Genomic DNA, 23,533 nt, shown 5'->3' on the forward strand with positions numbered 1-23,533 from the left:
CCCCTGCACCCAATAAAACCCCATCCTTGCCGCTTGCCCCCATGCCCTCGACCTCACCCTCGCTGTTAGCCCCCCCATGCCCTCAGCTCTGTCCTCTCCAACCTCTGCACTGTCCTCATCCCTGGCCTCTCCGTCATCTACAATGCTCTTACTGAGCTGAGCAGCTTTTTTTACAATCTCATTTGTCTCTCCTGAATACTCCTTACCATCCCTCCCATAAAAGGGAAACAGATGAATATTTTTGACAAAGACATGGCCTCATCACTATTGCATTGTGATAAGGCCACATGAGGGTCAATTACCTCGCGATTCCCTCACCAAAACATTACTATTGAAAGATCAAAGTGGAAGGCAAAGTGTCGGCAGGTGCTGACATTGTGGAGATACTGGAAATCTTGAGCAATACCCAAAATGCTGGATGAACCCAGCAAGTCAGGCAACAGCTGTGGAGGAGAATATATAAATGAGGAGTGTTGACCCGGAACACGATTGCTTATTCCCCTCTGTAAATGTTGACTGACTTGCTGAATTCCTCCAGCATTTTGTGTGTTGCAAAATATCATGGCGTTGTTTTACCGCAAAAAAAATCTCAAAACACCCTCAGATTCCTCTCCTCCATTAATAATTCACGGTCTTCTATCATGAAGATCAAGATATGAGAAAATAAGAAATTTCAGGGACAAGGTTATTAGCCCATTTGTGCAGGCTCATCCATCCAATACGATCATGCACAAACCACACATTTCATGATTGCCTCAATATTCCAAAATCTATCAATCCCCATCTTGTATGTACTCACTACCAAAGTCCCCAGACCTCTCATGAGATAAACTATCAAGAGTTATCACCCTCTGGGTAATCTCTCTCATCTCAGGTCTGAACAGCTGATCCCTCATTTCATTTCTGACTTGAACTAGCAGAAAGACTGTCCCTGTATCTACTGGGTCAGGCAGTCAGATTTAGTCACTAAGATCAGCTCTCCTTCTGAACCTGACTATACCTGAGGACTTCATCTGTATTCGTATGCTTACAACATTATAAGAGAAACAGATATGGTTAAATAGTCTGATTTTTTTTTTGTCTACTTAACCTTCATAACCTTCAGCTTAGTAGAACTATCAAAGAGGGTCGTGATTGAAGTTAAGAGGAAGTCGTATTAAAAGGGAAAGGTGGTGAAAGTTTTATTTATGCAGAGATGGCTCATACCTGGAATTTGCTATCAGAGCTGGTGTTGGAGTCAGGTACAATTACTATGTTTATGAAACATTTAGAAAGGCACTTAAATAAGCAGGGCGTAGAATAGTATGGGCCCCATGGGGTAAATTGGGATCAGTGTACATGGGCAGAAAGGCTGGCATGGCCAAGGTTGGAGAAAGGGCAGAGCTTTAAGGCAGAAGTTTGTTTTCAGTGAGTGCACCTTAACAAATACTTCTGAAGGGCACTGACATGAACTATTTTAACCTTCTATTATGGTGTATTTATATTTTTACGCATTAGGGGCTTGAAAATTAGGTACATCAATCAGCCCTTTGCCCTCAATCTTGCAATAAAATTGTGGTTTACTCATTCTAGGCCTCAACACCACCTTCCTGCTCTTCCCCCACACATCTTCACTCCACTGTGATTTAAAATGTCTGTAAAAGGCCAACCTGAATATATTCGGTGATTTCATCACCATAATTCTCCAAGGCAGAGAATTTCAAAGATTCATAGACCTTAGAGGTGGGCTGATTTATGTAATGTATGACAATAAAAAAACTGATGAACATGCAATATATCAAATAATTGACCTTCAAGTCATTGAAAAATCTTACCGTGCTTGTGGAACTCCTTTTCTGCAAATGTCAGCTCGGACTCTCTCTCCAACATGCCGATAAATCTCCACCATTGTATTCATGGCTGTATCTCTTACCTGTGGATATGATGAACAAACTTTAACAGTGGGAAGTAGGAATAAGCTTTCAGGGGTAAGGGCTGGACAAAAATGTCTGAGGAAAACCTATGGCCAGTGAACCAAAGTTTATGAAGAGGAAGATTAAACAAGCTGTAATCCAAGCAATGGGGATGGGAAGTGAACACAAATGAAGAGATTGTTGCTTGGTTGGGATGAGAAATAGCTTGATACAATAATGCCTGTTTCAGGTGCGCATTTGGGAAGAGCATTTGAGAAAATTAAACCAACATGTCCAAAAGAATCAGAATCAGGTTTATTATCACTGGCATGTGACGTGAAGTATGTTAACTTAGCAGCAGCAGTTCAATGCAATACATAATCTAGCAGAGAGAAAAAAAAATAATAGTAAATAAAAGACATGTGGCACGTGGCCCAGGCATTGGACTAGCGATCTGAAGGTCGTGAGTTCGAGCCCCAACCGAGGCAGCATGTTGTGTCCTTGAACAAGGCACTTAACCACACACTGCTCCAGTCCACCCAGCTGAAAATAGATACCGGCAAAAATGCTAGGGGTTAACCTTGCAATAGACTGGTATCCTATCCCGGGGGGGGCGGGGGGGGGGGGGGGGGAGTCTCGTACTCTCAGTTGCTTCACGCCACGGAAACTGGTATAAGCATCGACCTGATGAGTCTATAAGGCTCAGGACAGACTTTAACTAAAAAATATAATAATAATAATACTAAATAAACAAGTAAATCAATTATGTATAATGAATATTTTAAAAAACATGCAAAAACAGAAATATGTATCTAAAAGAAGTGAAATAGTGTCCAAAGCTTCAATGTCCATTTAGGAAACAGATGGTAGAGAGGAAGAAGCTGTTCCTGAATCGCTGAGTGTGTGCCTTCAGGCTTCTGTACCTCCCACTTGATGGTAACAGTGAGAAAAGGGCATGCCCTGGGTGCTGGAGGTCCTTAATAATGGACGCTACATTAATGAGACATCACTCCCTAAAGATTAATGCAACCAAATCTCTGTCAGGTCACAACCAAAACAACCACAAACAAAACCTGCACTCCAGTTGCTCACTGGAACCTTCTCAGGAGAAGATGTCGGCCAGTTCTGTGGAGCAAGCTAACAGGTGAAGTTAAAAAAAATCTTTTAAGAATGATTACACCTATTCTTTCAGGCCAGCTATCATGAAATGTACAAAAAGAAGAATGTCCGATTTAGAAACAGTTAGAAACGTGCAACAAAAAACTGGATGAATACCAAATGTTCAATGTTCTCAAGTCTAACTACTGCTGGACCCTAGCACTTCTGATCCAGGGTTCTTCAGAAGAATGAGGCATAAAACTTGTTGCTTACAATCATTTATTGGTAAAAGAACAAAATGAGAAAGGAAAGAGAAAGAATGAAAGACAAAGAGCCTAGTGGTAAGGGGAAAGCACAGAGAGGAAGAACCCAATCCAACATGGTCTGGTCCTCTCATACCAGATTGTTGACAAAAGGCATTCCATTCAATTCCATTGCTTGAATTAAACAACAAACAGAAAAACTAAAAAAAACAGAAGTACAAAGTTAAACTGTAAGAAAAATAACAATTACAGAGTCTATTCCAACACCCTAATTAAAACAGTAAAAAACAGCAAAAAATGTACCAAAACATTATTGGCTCCAAGTTCTCAATACTGATAATGTTTTATAATGGTATAATTTTCATATATGACTGGAAGAAATCTATAGTAACTATGAAGTGCTGGGTGAGATCATTCATACACTATACTTTTTTTTATTATTCAAGGAATGTGGACTTCACAGGCTGAGCTAGCATTTAATTGCCTGCCTTTGAGAACATGATGGTTAAAGCCCAATCCGCATAGATGACTAAAATGGGACAATTAGAAGGATGATTTCTAGTTAACATCAAGCCAAGTACAGGAAGTTGCAAAGGGTAGAAAAATTGAAGGCAAAGAAAGAGGTAAAACTGAACAGCAGACAAAAAAAGAGATTAAAATGTTCCACAGGGTTTCTATATTCGATAGAAAAATGATTGTTAGATACCAAACAGAAATGCACACCATGAAGGAGAGGTCATGGATGGTTTACTAGATGAGCACTTTACATGAAGGAAAATACTGCTAGAGTCTAGCTAAAGAAAGATGCAGTCAAAATCCTGGAAGGCCTAGAAACTGTCATTGGAATCAGGGGACACATTCAATTCATACATGCAAAAGAATTAAAGAAGCAAACTGCAGAAACTCTGAACATAATCCAAACACCTTTTGAAGCAAGGCGGAGTCTAAAGACTGGAAAATTGCAGATATTAGGTCCTCGTCAAAAAAGAATGTAAGATGCCAAGAGTTCATAAGTTATCGGTCAAAGCACATCTGCAGTACTGAGAGCTGTTTTGGGCCCCTTAGCTAAAAAAGAACATGTAGGTATTGGTAAAGGTCCAAAGGAGGTTTACAAGAATGATCCCAGGGATTCAAGAGTTAAGGTACGAGGACAGCTTGACGGCTGTGGGCTGAAACTCACTGGAGTTTAGAAGAATGGCTGGGGGGGGGGGGGGGCGGAGGATCTCATTGAAATCTACTGAATATTTACAGGCGTTGAAAGAGTGGAGGTGTTTCCAATAGAGGGAAAGTTTACAACCAGAGGGCACAACCTCAGACTAGGTCATCCCTTTAGAAATGAGATGAGAAGGAATTCTTTAGGGTGGTGAATCTGCGGAATTGATTGCCACAGAAGGCTGTAGAGGCCAAGTCATTGGATATATTTAAAGCAAAGGTTGACAGAGTTGAAAGAGTGGAGGTGTTTCCAATAGAGGGAAAGTTTACAACCAGAGGGCACAACCTCAGACTAGGTCATCCCTTTAGAAATGAGATGAGAAGGAATTCTTTAGGGTGGTGAATCTGCGGAATTGATTGCCACGGAAGGCTGTAGAGGCCAAGTCATTGGATATATTTAAAGCAAAGGTTGACAGGTTCTTGATTGGTAAGGGCAACAAAGGTTACGAGAGAAGGTAAGAAAGAGAATGCAGTTGAGAGGGAAAATAAATCACCATGATCGAATGGCAGAGAAGACTTAATGGGCCAAATAGCCTAACTCTGCTCCTACGTCTTATGGTCTTATTAAACCAGTAACTGGAACGCCACAGAGGGGCAATCAGACTGGAAATATATAAAGTTTTGAGGCATAGATAGTATAGACACTCTTTTCCCAGGGTGGGGATCACAGATATTAGGGAGGATAGGTATAAGGTGAAAGTGAAATTATAAAAAGGAGATGTGCAAGTCAGTTTTTTTTTAAAAAGTATACATATTTGTAGTTGCCTGATAAGTGCTGCCAGGGTAAGATAGAACAGTAATGCTCAAGAGGTATTTGAAAAGATACAAGAGGAAGGGTGGAGGTATACAGACAATCTGCAGGGAGATGGGAATTAGATTGTCACTTTGGATCATTCGGGAGGCAGAGGCAGAAATAAACAGGAGTTACAGGGAGATAGTCACCCCTAATAGTCAGGAGACAGGTAGCTGGGTGATCATCAGGAGAGGGAATGGGAATAGACAAAAAGAGCAGAGCACTCCTGTGGCCGTTCCCCCCAATAATAAGTACATCATTTTGGGTACTGTTGATGGGGACCACCTACCAGGGTCAAGCTGCAGTGGTTGCACCTCTGGCACCGAGACGGGACCCTCAGCTCAGAAGGGAAAGAGGGAAAAGAGGAGAGCAGTAGTGATAGGGGATTCGATAGTTAGGGGGACAGATAAGAGGTTCTGTGAAAGAGATCGAGAATCCCGGATGGTCTGTTGCCTTCCTGGTGCCAAGGTCCGCGATATCTCGGATCGAGTTCTCAGTATTCTCAAGAGGGAGGTGAGCAGCCAGATGTCGTGGTCCATGTCGGGGCCAATGACGTGGGTAGGAAGAGTGAGGAAGTCCTGAAAGGTGAGTTTAGGGAGTTAGGCACCAAGTTGAAGGACAGGACCCTCCAGGACAGCAATCTCAGGATTGCTACCAGTGCCAATTGCAGGTGGGTTTAGAAATAGTAAGATAGCGCAGATCAACACATGGCTGAAGACATGGTGCAGGAGGGAGGGCTTCAGATTTATAGATAATTGGGCAGTTTTCCAGGGAAGGTGGGACCTGTTCCGGCAGGACAGCTTACACCTGAACTGGAGGGGGACAAATAATCTTGCAGGTAGATTTGCCAGAGAGGCTCCAGAGGATTTGAACCAGATACAAGGGGGGAGGGGAACCAGAGTATAGGAACAGATGTAGGGGAGAAGGAAGAAAAATATAGTAAAGTTGTTTGCACCGTTAGCGATAAACAGAGAGTAAGAGGTGGAAAATTTCTTGTGCATTTATTTTAATGTTAGGAGCATAAGAAAGGTGGATGAGCTTGAAGCATGGATTGATACCTGGAAGTATGACGTGGTAGCTATTAGTGAAACATGGTTGCAGGAGGGGTGTGATTGGCAACTCAATATTCCTAGATTTCATTGCTTTAGGTGTGACAGAATCGGAGGGACAAGAGGAGGAGGTGTTGCATTGCTTGTCAGAGAAAATATTACAGCGGTGCTCTGGTAGGATAAAATGGGGAGCGAGAATTGGAGGCGCAAATTTGTAAGGAGATAGCAGATATTTTTAGTAAGCACAAGGTTGTGATTGTGGGAGATTTTAATTTTCCACACATAGACTGGGAAGCCCATACTGTAAAAGGGCTGGATGGTTTGGAGTTTGTAAAATGTGTGCAGGATAGTTTTTTGCAGCAATACATAGAAGTACAAACTAGAGAAGGGGCAGTGTTGGATCTCCTGTTAGGGAATGAGATAGGTCAGGTGACGGAGGTTTGTGTTGGGGAGCACTTTGGGTCCAGTGATCACAATGCCATTAATTTCAATATAATTATGGAGAAGGATAGGTCTGGACCCAGGGTCGAGATTTTTGATTGGAGAAAGGCTAACTTTAATGAGATGTGAAAGGATTTAGAAGGAGTGGATTGGGACAATTTGTTTTATGGGAAGGATGTAATAGAGAAATGGAGGTCATTTAAATGTGAAATTTTGAGGGTACAGAATCTTTATGTTCCTGTTAGGTTGAAAGGAAAGGTTAAAAGTCATGGTTTTCAAGGGATATTGGAAACTTGGTTCAGAAAAAGAGAGATATCTACAATAAATATAGGCAGCATGGAGTAAATGAGGTGATCGAGGAATATAAAGAATGTAAAAAGAATCTTAAGAAAGAAATTAGAAAAGCTAAGAGAAGATATGCGGTTGCTTTGGCAAGTAAGGTGAAAATAAATCCAAAGGGTTTCTACAGTTATATTAATAGCAAAGGGATAGTGAGGGATAAAATTGGTCCCTTAGAGAATCAGAGTGGACGGTTATGTGCGGAGCCAAAAGAGATGGGGGAGATTTTGGACAATTTCTTTTCTTTGGTATTCAATAAGAAGGATATTGAATTGGGTAAAGTAAGGGAAACAGGTAGGGAAGTTATAGAAACTATGCTGATTAAAGAAGAGGAAGTACTGGGGCTTTTAAGGAATATAAAAGTGGATAAGTCTCTGGGTCCCGACAGGATATTCCCTAGGAAATTGAGGGAAGTTAGTGTGGAAATAGCAGGGGCTCTGACAGAAATATTTCTAATGTCATGAGAAATGGGGATGGTGCCGGAGGATTGGCATATTGCTCATGTTGTTCCATTGCTTAAAAAGGGTTCTAAGAGTAAACCTAGCAATTATCGGCCTCTGAGTTTGGGGGTAAATTGATGGAAAGTATTCTTAGAGATGGTATATATAATTACCTGGATAGACAGGGTCTGATTAGGGACAGTCAACATGAATTTGTATGTGGAAGGTCATGTTTGACAAATCTTATTGAATTTTTTTGAAGAGGTTACTAGGAAAGTTGACGAGGGTAAAGCGGTGGATGCTGTCAAGATGGACTTCAGTAAGGCCTTTGACAAGGTTCCACACGGAAGGTTAGTTAGGAAGGTTCAATCGTTTGGTATTAATATTGAAGTAGTAAAACTGAGTCAGCAGTGGATGGATGGGAGATGCCAGGGAGTAGTGGTGGATAACTGTTTGTCAGATTGGAGGATGGTGTCTAGTGATGTGCCTCAGGGATCTGTACTGGGTCCAATTTTGTTTGTCATATACATTCATGATCTGGATGATGGGGTGGTAAATTGGATTAGTAAGTATGCAGATGATACTAATATAGGTGGAGTTGTGGAAAATGAAGGAGGTTTTCAAAGCTTGCAGAGAGATTTAGGCCAGTTAGAAGAGTGGGCTGAAAGATAGCAGGTGGAGTTTAATGCTGATAAATGTGAGGTGCTACATTTTGGTAGGACTAATCAAAATAGGACATACATGGTAAATGGTAGGGCATTGAAGAATGCAGTAGAACAGAGGGATCTAGGAATAATCGTGCATAGTTCCTTGAAGGTGGAATCTCATGTGGATAGGGTGGTGAAGAAAGCTTTTGGAATACTGGCCTTTATAAATCAGAGCATTGAGTATAGGAGTTGGGATGTAATGTTGAAATTGTACAAGGCATTGGTAAGGCCAAATTTGGAGTATTGTGTACAGTTCTGGTCACCGAATTATAGGAAAGATGTCAACAAAATAGAGAGAGTAGAGAGATGATTTACTAGAATGTTACCTCGGTTTCATCTCCTAAGTTACAGAGAAAGGTTGAACAAGTTGGATCTTTATTCTTTGGAGCGTAGAAGGTTGAGGGGGGTACTTGATAGAGGTATTTAAAATTATGAGGGGGATAGATAGGGTTGACGTGGATAGGCTTTTTCCATTGAGAGTGGGGGAGATTCAAACAAGAGGACATGAGTAGAGAGTTAAAGGGCAAAAGTTTAGGGGTAACATGAGGGGGAACTTCTTTACTCAGAGAGTGGTAGCTGTGTGGAACGAGCTTCCAGCAGAAATGGTTGAGGCAGGTTCGATGTTGTCGTTTAAATTTAAATTGGACAGCTATATGGACAGGAAAGGAATGGAGGGTTATGGGTCGAGTGCAGGTTGGTGGGACTAGGTGAGAGTAAGCGTTCGGCACAGACTAGAAGGGCCGAGATGGCCTGTTTCCATGTTGTAATTGTTGTATGGTTATATCGTTATAATAGTCAGCGCAGGCAAAGGACCTGTTCCTGCAGCATATGTTTTATATTCAACATCAGAATCAGGTTTATTATCACCAGCATGGTATGTGAAACTTGTTAACTAAACAGCAGCAGCTCAAGGCAATACACAATATAGAATAAAAAATAATAAATCTTATTCAGTATACTTTATACAGTATACGTATATTGAATAGATTAAAAATCTTGCAAAAAAACAGAAATACCATATATTAAAAAATATATTTAGTGTCCAAGGGTTCAACGTCCATTAAGGAATCGGATGGCAGAGGGGAAGAAGCTGTTCTTGAATCACCGAGTGTGTGCCTTCAGGCTTCTGTACCTCCTACCTGATGGTAACAGTGAGAAAAGGGCATGCCCTGGGTGCTGGAGGTCCTTAATAATGGACGCTGCCTTTCTGAGACACCGCTCCTTGAAGATGCCCTGGGTACTTTGTAGGTTAATACCCAAGATGGAGATGACTAGATTTACAACCCTCTGCAGCTTCTTTCGGTCCTGTGCAGTAGCCCCTCCATACCAGACAGTGATGCAGCCTGTCAGAAGGCTCTCCACGCTACATCTATAGAAGTTTTTGAGTGTATTTGCTGACATGCCAAATCTCTTCAAGCTCCTAATGAAGTATAGCTGCTGTCTTGCCTTCTTTATAACTACATCGATATATTGGGACCAGGTTAGATCCTCAGAGATCTTGACACCCAAGAACTTGAAACTGCTCACTCTCTCCACTTCTGATTCCTCAAAGGATTGGTATGTGTTCCTTCGTCTTACCCTTCCTGAAGTCCACAATCAGCTCTTTCAACTTACTGACCTTGAGTACCAGGTTGTTGCTGCAGCCCCACTCCAGTAGTTGGCATACCTCGCCCCTGTACGCCCTCTCATCACCACCTGAGATTCTACCAACAATGGTTGTATCATCAGCAAATTTATAGATGGTATTTGAGCTACGCTTGGCCACACAGTCATGTGTATATAGAGAGTAGAACAGTGGGCTAAGCACACACCCGAGGTGCGCCAATGTTGATTGTCAGTGAGGAGCATATGTTATCACCAATCCGCACAGATTGTGATCTTCCAGTTAGGAAGTCGAGGATCCAATTGCAGAGGGAGGTACAGAGGCCCAGGTTCTGCAATTTCTCAATCAGGATTGTGGGAATGATGGTATTAAATGCTGAGCTTTAGTTGATAATTGATTAATTGAATTAAACATACTATATTTAACTCAATTAATCAGTTTAACTTCAGTAGCAGGTCAAGTTTTAGAAACAATAACCAAGAACAGAATTGGAAGTAGATTGATTGATGAAAAAATGCCTGCAGAGACTTGGAACAATCAAGTCATAAAAGTAATTTGGTAGAATTTTATTGATCAAGTGATAGAAGGCTGATGAAGGAAACATATGTAATGCAATATATTATGGACTTCCAAACGACATTTGATAAAGTGCCACACAGGAAGCTTGAGCCACATGGACAGGTAACTAGCTAAGTGCAGTAAAACACTGATACTTTGCCATCCAAAAATTTTGATAGTTCAGAATATGGCTCACCAGTCCACTCACTGGAGCCCCAGTTTAAATGCTCTTTACCCACTCAGAGGGCGCTGGGTCCTTGTTTTTGTAACTGGTGGAGATCACAATTGCTGATTAATGACATCTTGACAAGTTGCTGCACTTCCCCTCAAATGATGCACGCGCAGCCAAAAGATGCTAATGCCAGGGGCGCCAGGAAGAATGCTGAGGCTCCAAGTTCCGGGTAAGTTTATTATCAGAGTATATAATACGTCACCATATACTACCTGAGATTAGTTTTCTTGCAGGCTTTCACAGTATAGGAATGAAACGCAATAAAAACAATGAAAAACTACACACAAACACAGTACCATTGTGGCTAGTGCAATGCTTTATGTACCAGCAATGTGGATTCAATTCCTACTGCTGTCTGCAAGGAGCAAGTATGTTCTTCCTGTGACAGCGTGAGTTTCCTCTGGGTGCTCTGGTTTCCTCCCATATGTATGACATACTGGTTGGTAGATTAATTGATCATTGGAAATTGTCCTAAATTAGACTAAGGTTAAATCAGGGATTGTTGGGGCTTGTGGCTCAAAAAGCCTTCCCTGCGCTCTACCTCACTAAATAAATAACTCTGCAAAAGGTGACAAACTGCAAATACAAAAAATAAACCAATTAGGAATAAATAAATGAATAATATTGAGAACATGAATTGTGGTGTTCTCAACAGCAAGTCTATACATTCCAGAATCAGCTCAGAGTTGAGGTGAGTGACATTATTCATGCTGGTTTAGAAGTCTGATGGTTGAATGGAAATAGCTGCTCCTGAACCTGGTGGTATGGGGCCCCAAGGATGCTGTACCCGTTTCCTGGAAGCAGCAAGGCACAACATTCATAAACCAAATTTAATAACATTTAAATTCCCCAATCTCTATGGCAGAAGCTGTACTTGTGTCCCTGCATCATTCGTCTAGGTCTCACTCAGCACATTCCTCTACTCACACTGAGCACTAATGATTGGTTCATTACTGTGCAGTGTAGTGATGGCATGCAGCGCAAAGACAGGTGACTGTCTTGGACGGAGGCGTTGTGGTGCAGCATCCATGCTCGTTTGGGGACTGGCCTCTCCAGTCAGTGCTGCCCTCCAGTGGCTAATCATTGGAATGACAAGCTGGTTTATGTGCATGCATTCATCTGTGAACTGAATTTGAGGAACAAATCACACACAGACATTTTTTTTTGTGTGACTGGATATTTGCTGTGTACATTTTGCAGCCTGGCCCCAGAGGAACACTGTTTCATTTGGCTGTATTCATGGATTGTTTCATGACCATTGAACTTGGGTAATTATTTCAAAAACACACTTAATGCAAAAGATAGAATGCCACCAAATAATTCACTTTTCCTGGTACGTTATCAGTTTCTGCTAAATTTTAACATATTTAGTACAAAATATTAACCTGTTTTCAGGAAAATCAGGGGAATTTTCAAAAATGGAACTTCAAAAATTACACAGAAAAATATATACTTTCTAAATTTTATTTTTATTTTAAAATACAGCACAGTAACAGACCCTTCCGGTCCAACAAACCCACACCTCCTAATTAAACACATGACCAATAAACCTTACTAATCCATACATCTTTGGAACACGGGAGGAAACCAGAGAACATGGAAGAGTACACTCCCCATGCTGTCACAGAGAGAATGCACGAACACCTTACAGACAGCAGCAGATTTGAACCTGGGTTGCCAACTTAGTGTCTGTCAAGACAATGATTTTTTTTTACCCTACATTTACACTTGATGGGCCAAATGGCCTAATTCTGTTCTTATACCTAATGTTCTTATTTATAATTCCATATATTACATTAGTAAGAAACACTGAAAAATACATACCTGGCTATTTGGATCTGCAAGTAGATTGCAAATGTGCGAAACTATTTTGCTTAAGGTCAATGGGTGTGCTCCATAACTGGAAAAAAAGCAGTTACAATAGTTTTTTAACAAATCAGATTGCAATTATTTAATTGTTTTGAAACAAACACACAGAAAACATCATCCCCACTCTAATCCAATTTATCTTAAATTCTGCACACTAGCATGCAGCACTTCTCAAGAAAAAATAATGACAAATTATCTACTGTGAAACAATTATCGCAATTTGTTGATGCTCAGGGTACAGTTATACAATTTGTTGATTAGGCCGCACTTGAATATTGTGTGTAATCTGGTTGTATCATGCTAATAGGAAGGATGAGAAGAAGCTTGACAGGAACATTGCCTGGACTAGATGACCTGAGTTCTGAAGAGGGACTAACTTGGCGGAGGTGGGGGGGGGGTAAATGTTTTGCTTGATGAGGATGAGCCTGAGGGGTGATCATTAAGGTTTATAAAATGGATGGCAATAGATAGCCAGTCTTTTTCCTCCAAAAATTTTAAACATTTCGTCAAAATCTAAAGGGCATTAGTTTAAGGTGAGTGGGCAAAGATTTCAACATAAGAGGGTGGTGGTATTGGAAAGAACTGCTGGAAGTGGTGGAAAAGTCAGACAGAATTACATGTTTAAAAACAACATTTGGACAGATACGTGATGAGGAAGAGGTCAGAAGGATGTTGAGCAAAAACAGGCAAATGGGATAATCCCCATCAACACACACAAAACGCTAGAGGAACTCAGCGGGCCAGGCGTACAATTGATGTTTCGGGTTGAAGTGTCGACAGTACTTTTTTTTTCCCATAGATGCCATCTGGCCTGCTGAGTTCCTCTAGCATTTTGTGAGTGTTGCTCAGATTTCCAGCATCTGCAGATTTTCTTTTGTTTGGGATAATCCGCATGTTGTCCCCTTTATCCAAGAAATGGTACACATCTAATAAAGCATGTGCTGGCACTAGAGAAAACCAGAAGTTTATGAGAATTATCTTGGGAATGCAAAGTTAACATGAAAAGCATTTGATGGCTCTGTGCCTGGACTTACTGGATTTTTTAAAAATGGGGGAGGGGAAATCTACAAAATATTGGAACGCCTAGATAAGGTGATGTAGAGAGGATATTTCCAACAGTGAGAGATTCTAGGATCAGAGGGAGGGCACATCTACAGAACAGAAGGATGTCCCTTCAGAAGAGAGACTGGGAGGATTTCTTTTTAAATAAAGTCAGAGTGGCGAATCTGTGGAATTCATTGCCACAGGTGGCTGTGGAGGTCAAGTCATTGGGTATATTTAAAGCAGAGGTTGATAGGTTCTTGATTAGTAAGGGTATCAAATGTACTCGAAGAAGGCAGGAGAATAGTGCAGAGAGGAAAAATAAATCTGTCATGATTTAATGGTGCAGACACAATGGGCCAAAAACCTAATTCCGCTGCCAGTTGCAAGAAAAGTTTGCAAACCCTTTGAAGTTACCTGTTTTTCTACATTACTCATAATATGGTCTGATCTTCATCCAAGTCACAGTAATAGACAAACACATTCTACCTAAACTTCTTTTTTTTTAAAGCATGTCGTACCAGACATTCAGACATTCTTGTCTGGCACGTGGTATCAGGATTAACTGGGTCACGTTATGAATGTTTCTGACTCGACTCTTGTATTTGATGACTCACAAACAATTGTACTTCTTCTCATCAATACTGAGTACATTATTTAAACAAACACAGTCTAGGTTCAAAAGAGTATGTGAACCTCTGGAGTAACATAAAATTTTGGATGAAATTCAGTACTATTGCTACTCTCCCTAAGAGTGGGCATTCTGCAAAGATCACATCAAGAGTACAACATGCAAGGAGGTGAAAAAGAACCCAGGGGTAACAGCAAAAGACCTGCAGAAATCCCTAGAACTTGCTAAAGTTGACATTCACGTGCCCACTATAAGAAAAACACTGAACAAGAATGATAATAGACAATAAGTGCAGGAGTAGGCCATTCAGCCCTTCGAGCCAGCACCGCCATTCACTGTGATCATGGCTGATCATCCACAATCAGTACCCTTTTCCTGCCTTCTCCCCATATCCCTTGACTCCGCTATCTTTAAGAGCTCTATCTGACTCCTTCTTGAAAGAATCTAGAGAATTGGCCTCCACTGCCTTCTGAGGCAGAGCATTCCACAAAACCACAACCCTCTGTGTGAAAGAGTTTTTCCTCAACTCCTTTCTAAATTGTCTACCCCTTATTCTTAAACTGTGGCCTCTGGTTCTGGACTCCCCCAACATCGGGAACATGTTTCCTGCCTCTAGCGTGTCCAATCCCTTAATAATCTTATATGTTTCAATCAGATCCCCTCTCATCCTTCTAAATTCCATGATGTTTATGGAAGGACACCACAGAGGAAACTACTGCTCTCCAAAAAAACACTACTGCAGATTTCAAGTTTGCAATGACCACTGGAACAACGTTCTGTGGACAGATGAGACAAAAGTTGAACTTTCTGGTAGAATGCACACTGCTAGCTATGTTTGGAGGAAAAAGAGCACTGCACACCAACACCAAAATCTCATCCCAAATGTGAAGCACAGTAGAAGGAGCATCATGGTTTGGGGCTGATTTGTTGTCTTAGGGCCTGAACAGCTTACAATCGTTGAGGGAACAATGAATTCAAAACTGTATCAAGACATTTTACAGGAGAATGTCAGGGTAGCGGTCCGTCACCTGTATGAAGGAATGGTCTAAAGTTCCTCCTCGCCATTGTGCAAGTCTGATCAGCAGCTACAGAAAACACTTGGAGGTTATTGTTGCTAAAGGAGGTTCTACCAGTTATTATACAAGGGTTCACAGTTTTGCCAGCGTGGACTGTGAATGATTAAACAATGTGTTAAGTACTTAATTCATGTTAAGTACAATTTTTGTGTTTTATACCTTGGACAGACTGTGACTTAGAGATGAAGATCAGACCACATTTTATGAGTAATTAATGCAGAAAACCAGATAATTGTAATGGGTTCACAAACTTTTTCTTGCAATTGTATGTGAGGAAATTTAGTTGTAGTCCTTTAAAAAGCTGTAGTTTAACTTTATTTGTGTTGACAGTTGAAGAAATTAAGCAAAACAAGGATGCTGACTTACGTGTTGAGTGTGGTAACGAGACATAGACAGACTGCTTCACGAGTTCGAAAGTTCTTGTGTTTAAACCCTGATGTTAATCGCTCCCAAACATACTGAAAAAGAGTTGATTACAATTTTACATGGGCATCAAGAAAGTATTTTTGAATATCATGCCGCTTCGTTTGTAAACAGACCTCATAACCTTATTGATTAGTTCATCCCTTTTGTACCCAATATTTCATATGTTTGAGATGGAAAAAAAGAGCATCTTCATAGGACCGATTAATATTCATCTTATTTTCAGAATTAGAGCAACAAATGGAATTACAATAAAAAGGGAATATAGGAATAATTCAGATGCTAGTAAAATTAAACCAGGCTAATTGAGTTAATAAGAATCAGCGCCTCAGTGTGAAAACAGGCCCTACAGTCCAATTTATCCAGGCTGTTGAAGGCATCTTCCTTATATTTGGTCCATATCCCTCTAAAGCTTTCTGATCCATGTACCTGTCCAAATGTCTTTTAAACTTTGTAATTGTACCACCTTTACCACTTCATGTGACAGCTTATTCCATATTCTCACCACACTTCTTCCTGTGAAAGACTGGTCTCTCAGGTCCCCTTTAAATCTTTCCCCACTCAACTCAAACCCATGCCCACTAGTTTTGCCCATTTTTAATCCCATTCTGGGGGAGAAAAAAGACTACGTACTTTACCTATATCGATAATGTTCCCGCTCAGCCTGCTTCACTCCAAGGATAGGTCCTATCCTATGCAGTCTCTCATATAGCCTAGTCATCCCTAGGCTACAGGAGTCAGAACACTGGGTCACTGTCAAGAGAGGGAAGGGAAATGCCCAGATAGTGGAGAGCACCCCTGTGGCTGTCCCCCTCAGCAACAAATATCTTGTTCTGGATGCTGTTGAGGGGAATGACCTGACGGGGGACGCCCATGGTGACTGGGTCTCTGGCACTGAGCTTGGCGCTGTTGTGCAGGAGAGAAGGAGGGTGAAGAGAAATGCGGTAGTTGTGGGGGATTCCATAGTCAGGGGAACAGACAGGAGATTCTGTGAGCCTGACAGAGATACCCGCATGGTGTGTTATCTCCCAGGTGCCAGGGTACGGGATGTCTCGGATCAGGTCCTGAATATTCTAAAGGGGGAGGGTGAGCAGTCAGTTGTCTTGGTACATGTTGGTACCAATGACATAGATAGGACAAAGGAGGAGGTCCTGAAGAGAGATTTCCAGGAGTTAGGAAGGAAGCTGAGAAGCAGGACCTCCAGAGTAGTAATCTTGGGATTGCTACCTGTGCCACGTGCTAGCGAGGGCAAGAGTAGTCGGATCAGGCAGATGAATGCCTGGCTGAGAGACTGGTGTAGGGGGCAGGGCTTCAGATTCTTGGATAATTGGGATCTCTTCTGGGGGAAGTATGACCTGTTCAAAAAGGACAGGTTACACCTGAACCCGAGGGAGACCAATATCCTGGCGGGAAAGTTTAATAGAGCTTAAACTAATTTGGGAGGGTTTAAACTAATTTGGCAGGGGGATGGGAACCGGAATGATAGAGCGGAGGAAGGGGAAAACAGAAATAAATCTAAGATAGTGAGCAGTAAAGATGTCAGGAAAGACAGGCAGGTGATGGGGCAAATGTGTAGCCATTGGGATGAGTTGCAATGCAATAAAGTTGCAGTGAAATCAAAGCAAAAAGTATCAAATACTGGTCTTAAGGTGTTGTACTTAAATGCACGCAGCATAAGAAATAAGGTGGATGATCTTGTTGTACAGCTACAGATTGGCAGCTATGATATTGTGGCCATCACTGAGACCTGGCTAAAGGATGCATGTCTCTGGGAGCTGAACGTCCAAGGATACACGGTGTATCGGAAAGATAGGAAGGTAGGCAGAGGGGGAGGTGTGGCTTTATTGGTAAGAAATGATATTAAATCATTAGAAAGAGGTGATATAGGATCGGAAGGTGCAGAATCTTTATGGGTTGAGATAAGGAATAGCAGGGGTAAAAGGACCCTGATGGCAGTTATTTATAGGCCTCCAAACAGCTGCAGGGATGTGGACTACAAATTACAACTGGAAATACAAAAGGCTTGTCAGAAGGGCAGTGTTATGATAATTGTGGGGGATTTTAAGATGCGAGTAGATTGGAAAAATCAGGTCGGCACTGGATCTCAAGAGAGAGAATTTGTAGAATGTCTGCGAGATGGCTTTTTAGAACAGCTTGTTGTTGAGCCCACTAGGGGATCGGCTGTACTGGATTGGGTATTGTGTAATGAACCGGAGGTGATTGGAGCGATTGAGATGAAGGAACCCTTAGGAGGCACTGATCATAACATGATTGAGTTCACTGTGAAATTAGAAAAAGAGAAGTCGAAATCTGATGTGTCGGTGTTTCAGTGGAGTAAAGGAAACTACAGTGGCATGAGAGAGGAACTGGCCAAAGTTGACTGGAAAGAGACACTGGCGGGAAAGACGGCAGAGCAGCAGTGGCTGGAGTTTATGCGGGAAATGAGGAATGTGCAAGACAGGTATATTCCAAAAAAAAAGAAATTTTCGAGTGGAAAAAAGATGCAACCGTGGTTGACAAGAGAAGTCAAAGCCAAAGTTAAAGCTAAGGAGAGGGCATACAAGGAAGCAAAAATTAGTGGGAAGACAGAGGATTGGGAAGTCTTTAAAACCTTACAAAAGGAAACCAAGAAGGTCATTAAGAGAGAAAAGATTAACTATGAAAGGAAACTAGCAAATAATATCGAAGAGGATACTAAAAGCTTTTTCAAGTATATAAAGAGTAAAAGACAGGTGAGAGTAGATATAGGACCGATAGAAAATGATACTGGAGAAATTGTAATGGGAGATGAGGAGATGGCAGAGGAACTGAACAAGTATTTTGCATCAGTCTTCACTGAGGAAGACAGCAGGATACCGGACACTCAAGGGTGGCAGGGAAGAGAAGTGTGCGCAGTCACAATTACGACAGAGAAAGTACTCAGGAAGCCGAATAGGCTAAAGGTCGATAAATCTCCTGGACCAGATGGAATGCACCCTCGTGTTCTGAAAGAAGTAGCTGTGGAGATTGCGGAGGCATTAGCGATGATCTTTCAAAAGTTGATAGATTCTGGCATGGTTCCGGAGGACTGGAAGATTGCAAATGTCACTCCGCTATTTAAGAAGTGGGTAAGGAAGCAAAAAGGAAATTATAGACCTGTTAGCTTGACGTCGGTGGTTGGGAAGTTGTTGGAGTCGATTGTCAAGGATGAGGTTACAGAGTACCTGGAGGCATATGACAAGATAGGCAGAACTCAGCATGGATTCCTTAAAGGAAAATCCTGCCTGACAAACCTATTACAATTTTTTGAGGAAATTACCAGTAGGCTAGACAAGGGAGATGCAGTGGATGTTGTATATTTGGATTTTCAGAAGGCCTTTGACAAGGTGCCACACGAGGCTGCTTAACAAGATAAAAGCCCATGGAATTACAGGAAAGTTACATACGTGGATAGACCGTTGGCTGATTGGCAGGAAACAGAGAGTGGGAATAAAGGGATCCTATTCTGGTTGGCTGCCGGTTACCAGTGGTGTTCCACAAGGATCAGTGTTGGGGCCGCTTCTTTTTACATTGTACATCAATGATTTGGATTATGGAATAGAGGGCTTTGTGGCTAAGTTTGCTGACGATACGAAGATAGGTGGAGGGGTCAGTAGTGCTGAGGAAACGGAGAGTCTGCAGAGAGACTTGGATAGATTGGAAGAATGGGCAGAGAAGTGGCAAATGAAGTACAATGTTGGAAAGTGTATGGTTATGCACTTTGGCAGAAAAAATAAACGGGCAGACTATTATTTAAATGGGGAAAGAATTCAAAGTTCTGAGATGCAACGGGACTTGGGAGTCCTCGTACAGGATTCCCTTAAAGTTAACCTCCAGGTTGAGTCAGTAGTGAAGAAGGTGAATGCAATGTTGGCATTCGTTTCTAGAGGAATAGAGTATAGGAGCAGGGATGTGATGTTGAGGCTCTATAAGGCGCTGGTGAGACCTCACTTGGAGTACTGTGGGCAGTTTTGGTCTCCTTATTTAAGAAAGGATGTGCTGACGTTGGAGAGGGTACAGAGAAGATTCACTAGAATGATTCCAGGAATGAGAGGGTTAACAGATGAGGAACATTTGTCCGCTCTTGGACTGTATTCCTTGGAGTTTAGAAGAATGAGGGGAGACCTCATAGAAACATTTCTAATGTTAAAAGGCATGGACAGAGTGGATGTGGCAAAGTTGTTTCCCATGATTGGGGAGTCTAGTACGAGAGGGCATGACTTCAGGATTGAAGGGCACCCATTCAGAACAGAAATGTGAAAAAATTTTTTTAGTCAGAGGGTGGTGAATCTAAAGCAGTGGAGGCCAAGTCATTGGATGTATTTAAGGCAGAGATTGATAGGTATCTGAGCAGCCAGGGCATCAAAGGTTATGGTGAGAAGGCGGGGCAGTGGGACTAAATAGGATAAAATAGATCAACTCATGATAAAATGGCAGAGCAGACTCGATGGGCCGAATGGCCTACTTCTGCTCCTTTGTCTTATGGTCTTATAGTCTTATATTAGTCTCAGCAAAGCCCTTGAGAACTTTCTATGCACCATCTCAAACTTAATCACATCCCTCCTATAGTGTGGTGATCAGAACTGCACATGATATTCCAAGTGAAGTCTTACCAACATTTTGTACAACCATAACATGAGGCCTCATTTGGAGTATCGTGAGCAGTTTTGGGCCCCTTATGTAAGAAAGGATATGCTGATATTGGAGACATTTCAAAGGAGGTTCATGAAAATGATTCCAGGACTGAAAGGCATATCACATGAGGAGCATTTAATGGCTCTCGGCTTGTACTCGCTGGAATTCAGAAGAATGAGGGGGGATTCTCATCAAAACCTCTTGAATGTTGAAAAGCCTCAACAGAGTGGATGCCGAGAGGATGTTTCCTATGGTGAGGGAATCTAAGACCAGAGGTCACAGCCTCAGAATAGAGGGACGTCCATTTAGAACGGAGACAAGGAGGAATTTCTTTAGCCAGAGAGCGGCGAGGAGGAATTTCTTTAGCCAGAGAGCGGTGAGTCACAGGTGGTTGTGGAGGCCAAGTCATTGGGTATATTTAAGGCAGAAATAGATAGATTCTTGATTAGTCAGGGCATGAATGGATGCAGAGAGAAGGCAGGAGACTGGGGCTGAAAGGGAAAACGGATCCAGACATGAAATGTCAAAGCAGACTTGATAGGCCAAATTTCCTAACTCCGCTCCTAACCTTATTGCCTTATCATGTCCCAACTCTTCTACTCAATGTCATATATGATGAAAGCAAGCATGTATGTGTCTTCTTCATCCACCTATTCGGGTAGCCATTTTTGGGGAACTATTTATTTGTAACCCAAGGTCTCCCTGTTCAATAACACTCTTTCAGGCCCTGACATTCACAGTTCTATGTTTTATTAGGATCCATAGAAATATTCAGAACTCCCATGTCTACCATCAATAACAGGGATGGCTGAGATGCTACAAACGTTAAAGATTAATATCAAAAAGAAATATATTTGCTGTCCTTGAAATTCAAGTTGGCAGGTCAAGAAGAATGCAACTAAGGTAATTGAGGACCAGAAGCCCATAATCTTTAACTGCCCTTAGATACAGGACTGCACCAGAGTATAGAAAACTTTGCTCGGAAAGTAATGCAAAGATAAATGAAGCAAATTCACTCAGGTTAATACTGGTGATGGGGAACAGTTTTATGTGAAATAAAATTAATAATCACCTAAGTGTGTGAATTGATAAAAGGAAAAATGCACCGGTTTTCACCTCAGCCCAACTGCACAGTATGAAATTAAACAAAGGACAATTTAACAAATTGCTAATGAGAGAATTCAGTGTAGTAAAATTTTAAACAAGTTTGTTAATGTTAATTGGGACAGCACAACACTTTACAGTACCAGCGACCTGAACTGGCTTCAATTCCTACCCGTTTGCAAGGAGTGTGTACGTTCAGCCTGTGACCTCCGGGTGCTCTGGTTTCCTCCCACAGTCCAAAGACGTGCTAATTGGTTATTGTAAATTGTCCCATGACTAGGCTAGGATTAAATTGGGGGTTGCTGAGCAGCGCAGCTCAAAGGGCTGGAAGAGCCTGTTCCACACTGTATCTCAATAAAATAAAACAAAAAGAAAACTGAATGCCAGGAGTCCTGGTCAGACCCACTTGGAGTACCGTGCTCAGTTATGATCACCTCACTACAGGAAGGAGGTGGAAGCCACAGAAAGGGTGCAGAGGAGATTTACAAGGATGTTGCCTGGATTGGGGAGCATGCCTTATGAGAATAGGTTGAGTGACCTTTTCCCCTTGGAGCAACGGAGGATGAGAGGTGACCTGATAGAGGCGTAGATGATGATGAGAGGCATTGATCGTGTGGATAGTCAGAGGCTTTTTCCCAGGGCTGAAATGGCTAGCACAAGAGGGCATAGTTTTAAGGTGCTTGGAAGTAGGTACAGAAGAGATGTCGGGGTAAGATTTTACGCAGAGAGTGGTGAGTGCTTAGGATGGGCTGCCGACGATGGTGGTGGAGGCAGATACGATAGGGTCTTTTAAGAGACTCCTGGATAGGTACACGGAGCTTAGAAAAATAGAGGGCTATGGGTAACCCTAGGTAATTTTTAAGGTAAGGACATGTTTGGCACAGCTTTGTGGGCCTAAAGGCCTGTATCATGCTGTAGGTTTTCTACATTTCTATGATTGAAAATGGTGTTCTGCACATGTGAAGAGCAGAATGACTGAAGCAAGGGTAGGAGCAATCTAGGATAAAAGAGGAAATGTGCTTGGAATTGGAGAAGTAGGGGAGGGCCTTAATAAATACATTGCTTCACTATTTACCAGTGAGAGGAACCTTGACGTTTGCAAGAATAGTATAAAACAAGATTAAGTGTTAGAACATGTTGGAATTAAAAAAAAAAAAGAGGTCGTGTTGTACCTTCTGAAAATCATTAGGACAAATAAGTCATAAACACAAGAAATTTGGCAGATGCTGGAAATCCAGTACAACGCACACAAAATGCTGGAGGAACTCATCAGGGGAATAAACAGTTAATGTTACAGGCCGAGGCTATTTTTCTGGACATTTCAGGATAAACAAATCACTAGGGCTGGATGGGATACACTCCATGTGTGTTTTTACGAGTGTCTGGAGTGAGGGAGGAGATTGCTGCACCCTTGGTGCTGATTTTTGTATACTCCGTTGGTCTCCTGGCCACAGTAGTAATTCAAAAGACCAAGGGTTGCAAATGCTATTCCTTTGTTCAAATTAATAAGGATAATTCTGGGCATTATAAACTAGTGAACCTTATATCAGTGGTGGGAAAACTATTGGAAAGGATTCTTACAAGTTTTTACGAGTGTCTGGAGAAGTGTAGTCTGATTAGGGATAATCAGCATGGTTTTGTGAAGGGCAGGTTGAACCTAACAAGCCTGACTGACTTTTTACAAGGAAATGATAAAACAAATTGAAGAAGGCAGAGTGGTGAATGTGGTGTGTATTGAATTCATTTTCCTGACAAACACAGGCCAACACACCATAGGCCTGATGGTGTTTGACAAGGTTCTATATGTTAGGGTCTCATTCAGAAAGTCAGGAGCCATGAGATCCAGGAAAACTTGGCCACATGGATTCAGAATTGGCTTGCCTACAGAAAGTAGAGGGTGGTAGTAAATGGAGCATTTTCTACGTGGATGTCTATGATCAGTGTTGTTTCACAGGAACCTGTTCTTGGGCTGCTGCTCTTTGTGAATTTTATTAGTGACTTAAGATAAGGAAGTAGAAGGGTGAGTGGCAGTAGAAGGGCAAGTTTACTAAATGACAAAAGGTTGGTAGTAGTGTGGATAGCGTAGCAGACTGGTTCCTTAAGGTTGTT

The 23,533-nt window shown here is 41.7% G+C and overlaps 1 protein-coding gene across 6 annotated transcripts in view; it reads right to left on the bottom strand.

Moving 5' to 3' along the window:
- Nucleotides 1–23,533, bottom strand: part of clasp2 (cytoplasmic linker associated protein 2) — a 358,715-nt gene that overhangs the window by 285,900 nt on the left and 49,282 nt on the right. For all 6 annotated transcript variants that reach the window (XM_072252438.1, XM_072252433.1, XM_072252430.1 and 3 more), the window contains exons 4-6: nucleotides 15,611–15,702; nucleotides 12,452–12,527; nucleotides 1,815–1,912 (exon numbers count right to left, since the gene is read on the bottom strand). In XM_072252438.1, the coding sequence (XP_072108539.1) occupies nucleotides 1,815–1,912; nucleotides 12,452–12,527; nucleotides 15,611–15,702 (266 nt within the window). The remainder of the gene's footprint in view (nucleotides 1–1,814; nucleotides 1,913–12,451; nucleotides 12,528–15,610; nucleotides 15,703–23,533) is intronic.

Source organism: Mobula birostris, chromosome 1 (assembly GCF_030028105.1).
Source record: "Mobula birostris isolate sMobBir1 chromosome 1, sMobBir1.hap1, whole genome shotgun sequence".
Classification (NCBI taxonomy): Eukaryota; Metazoa; Chordata; class Chondrichthyes; order Myliobatiformes; family Myliobatidae; genus Mobula; species Mobula birostris.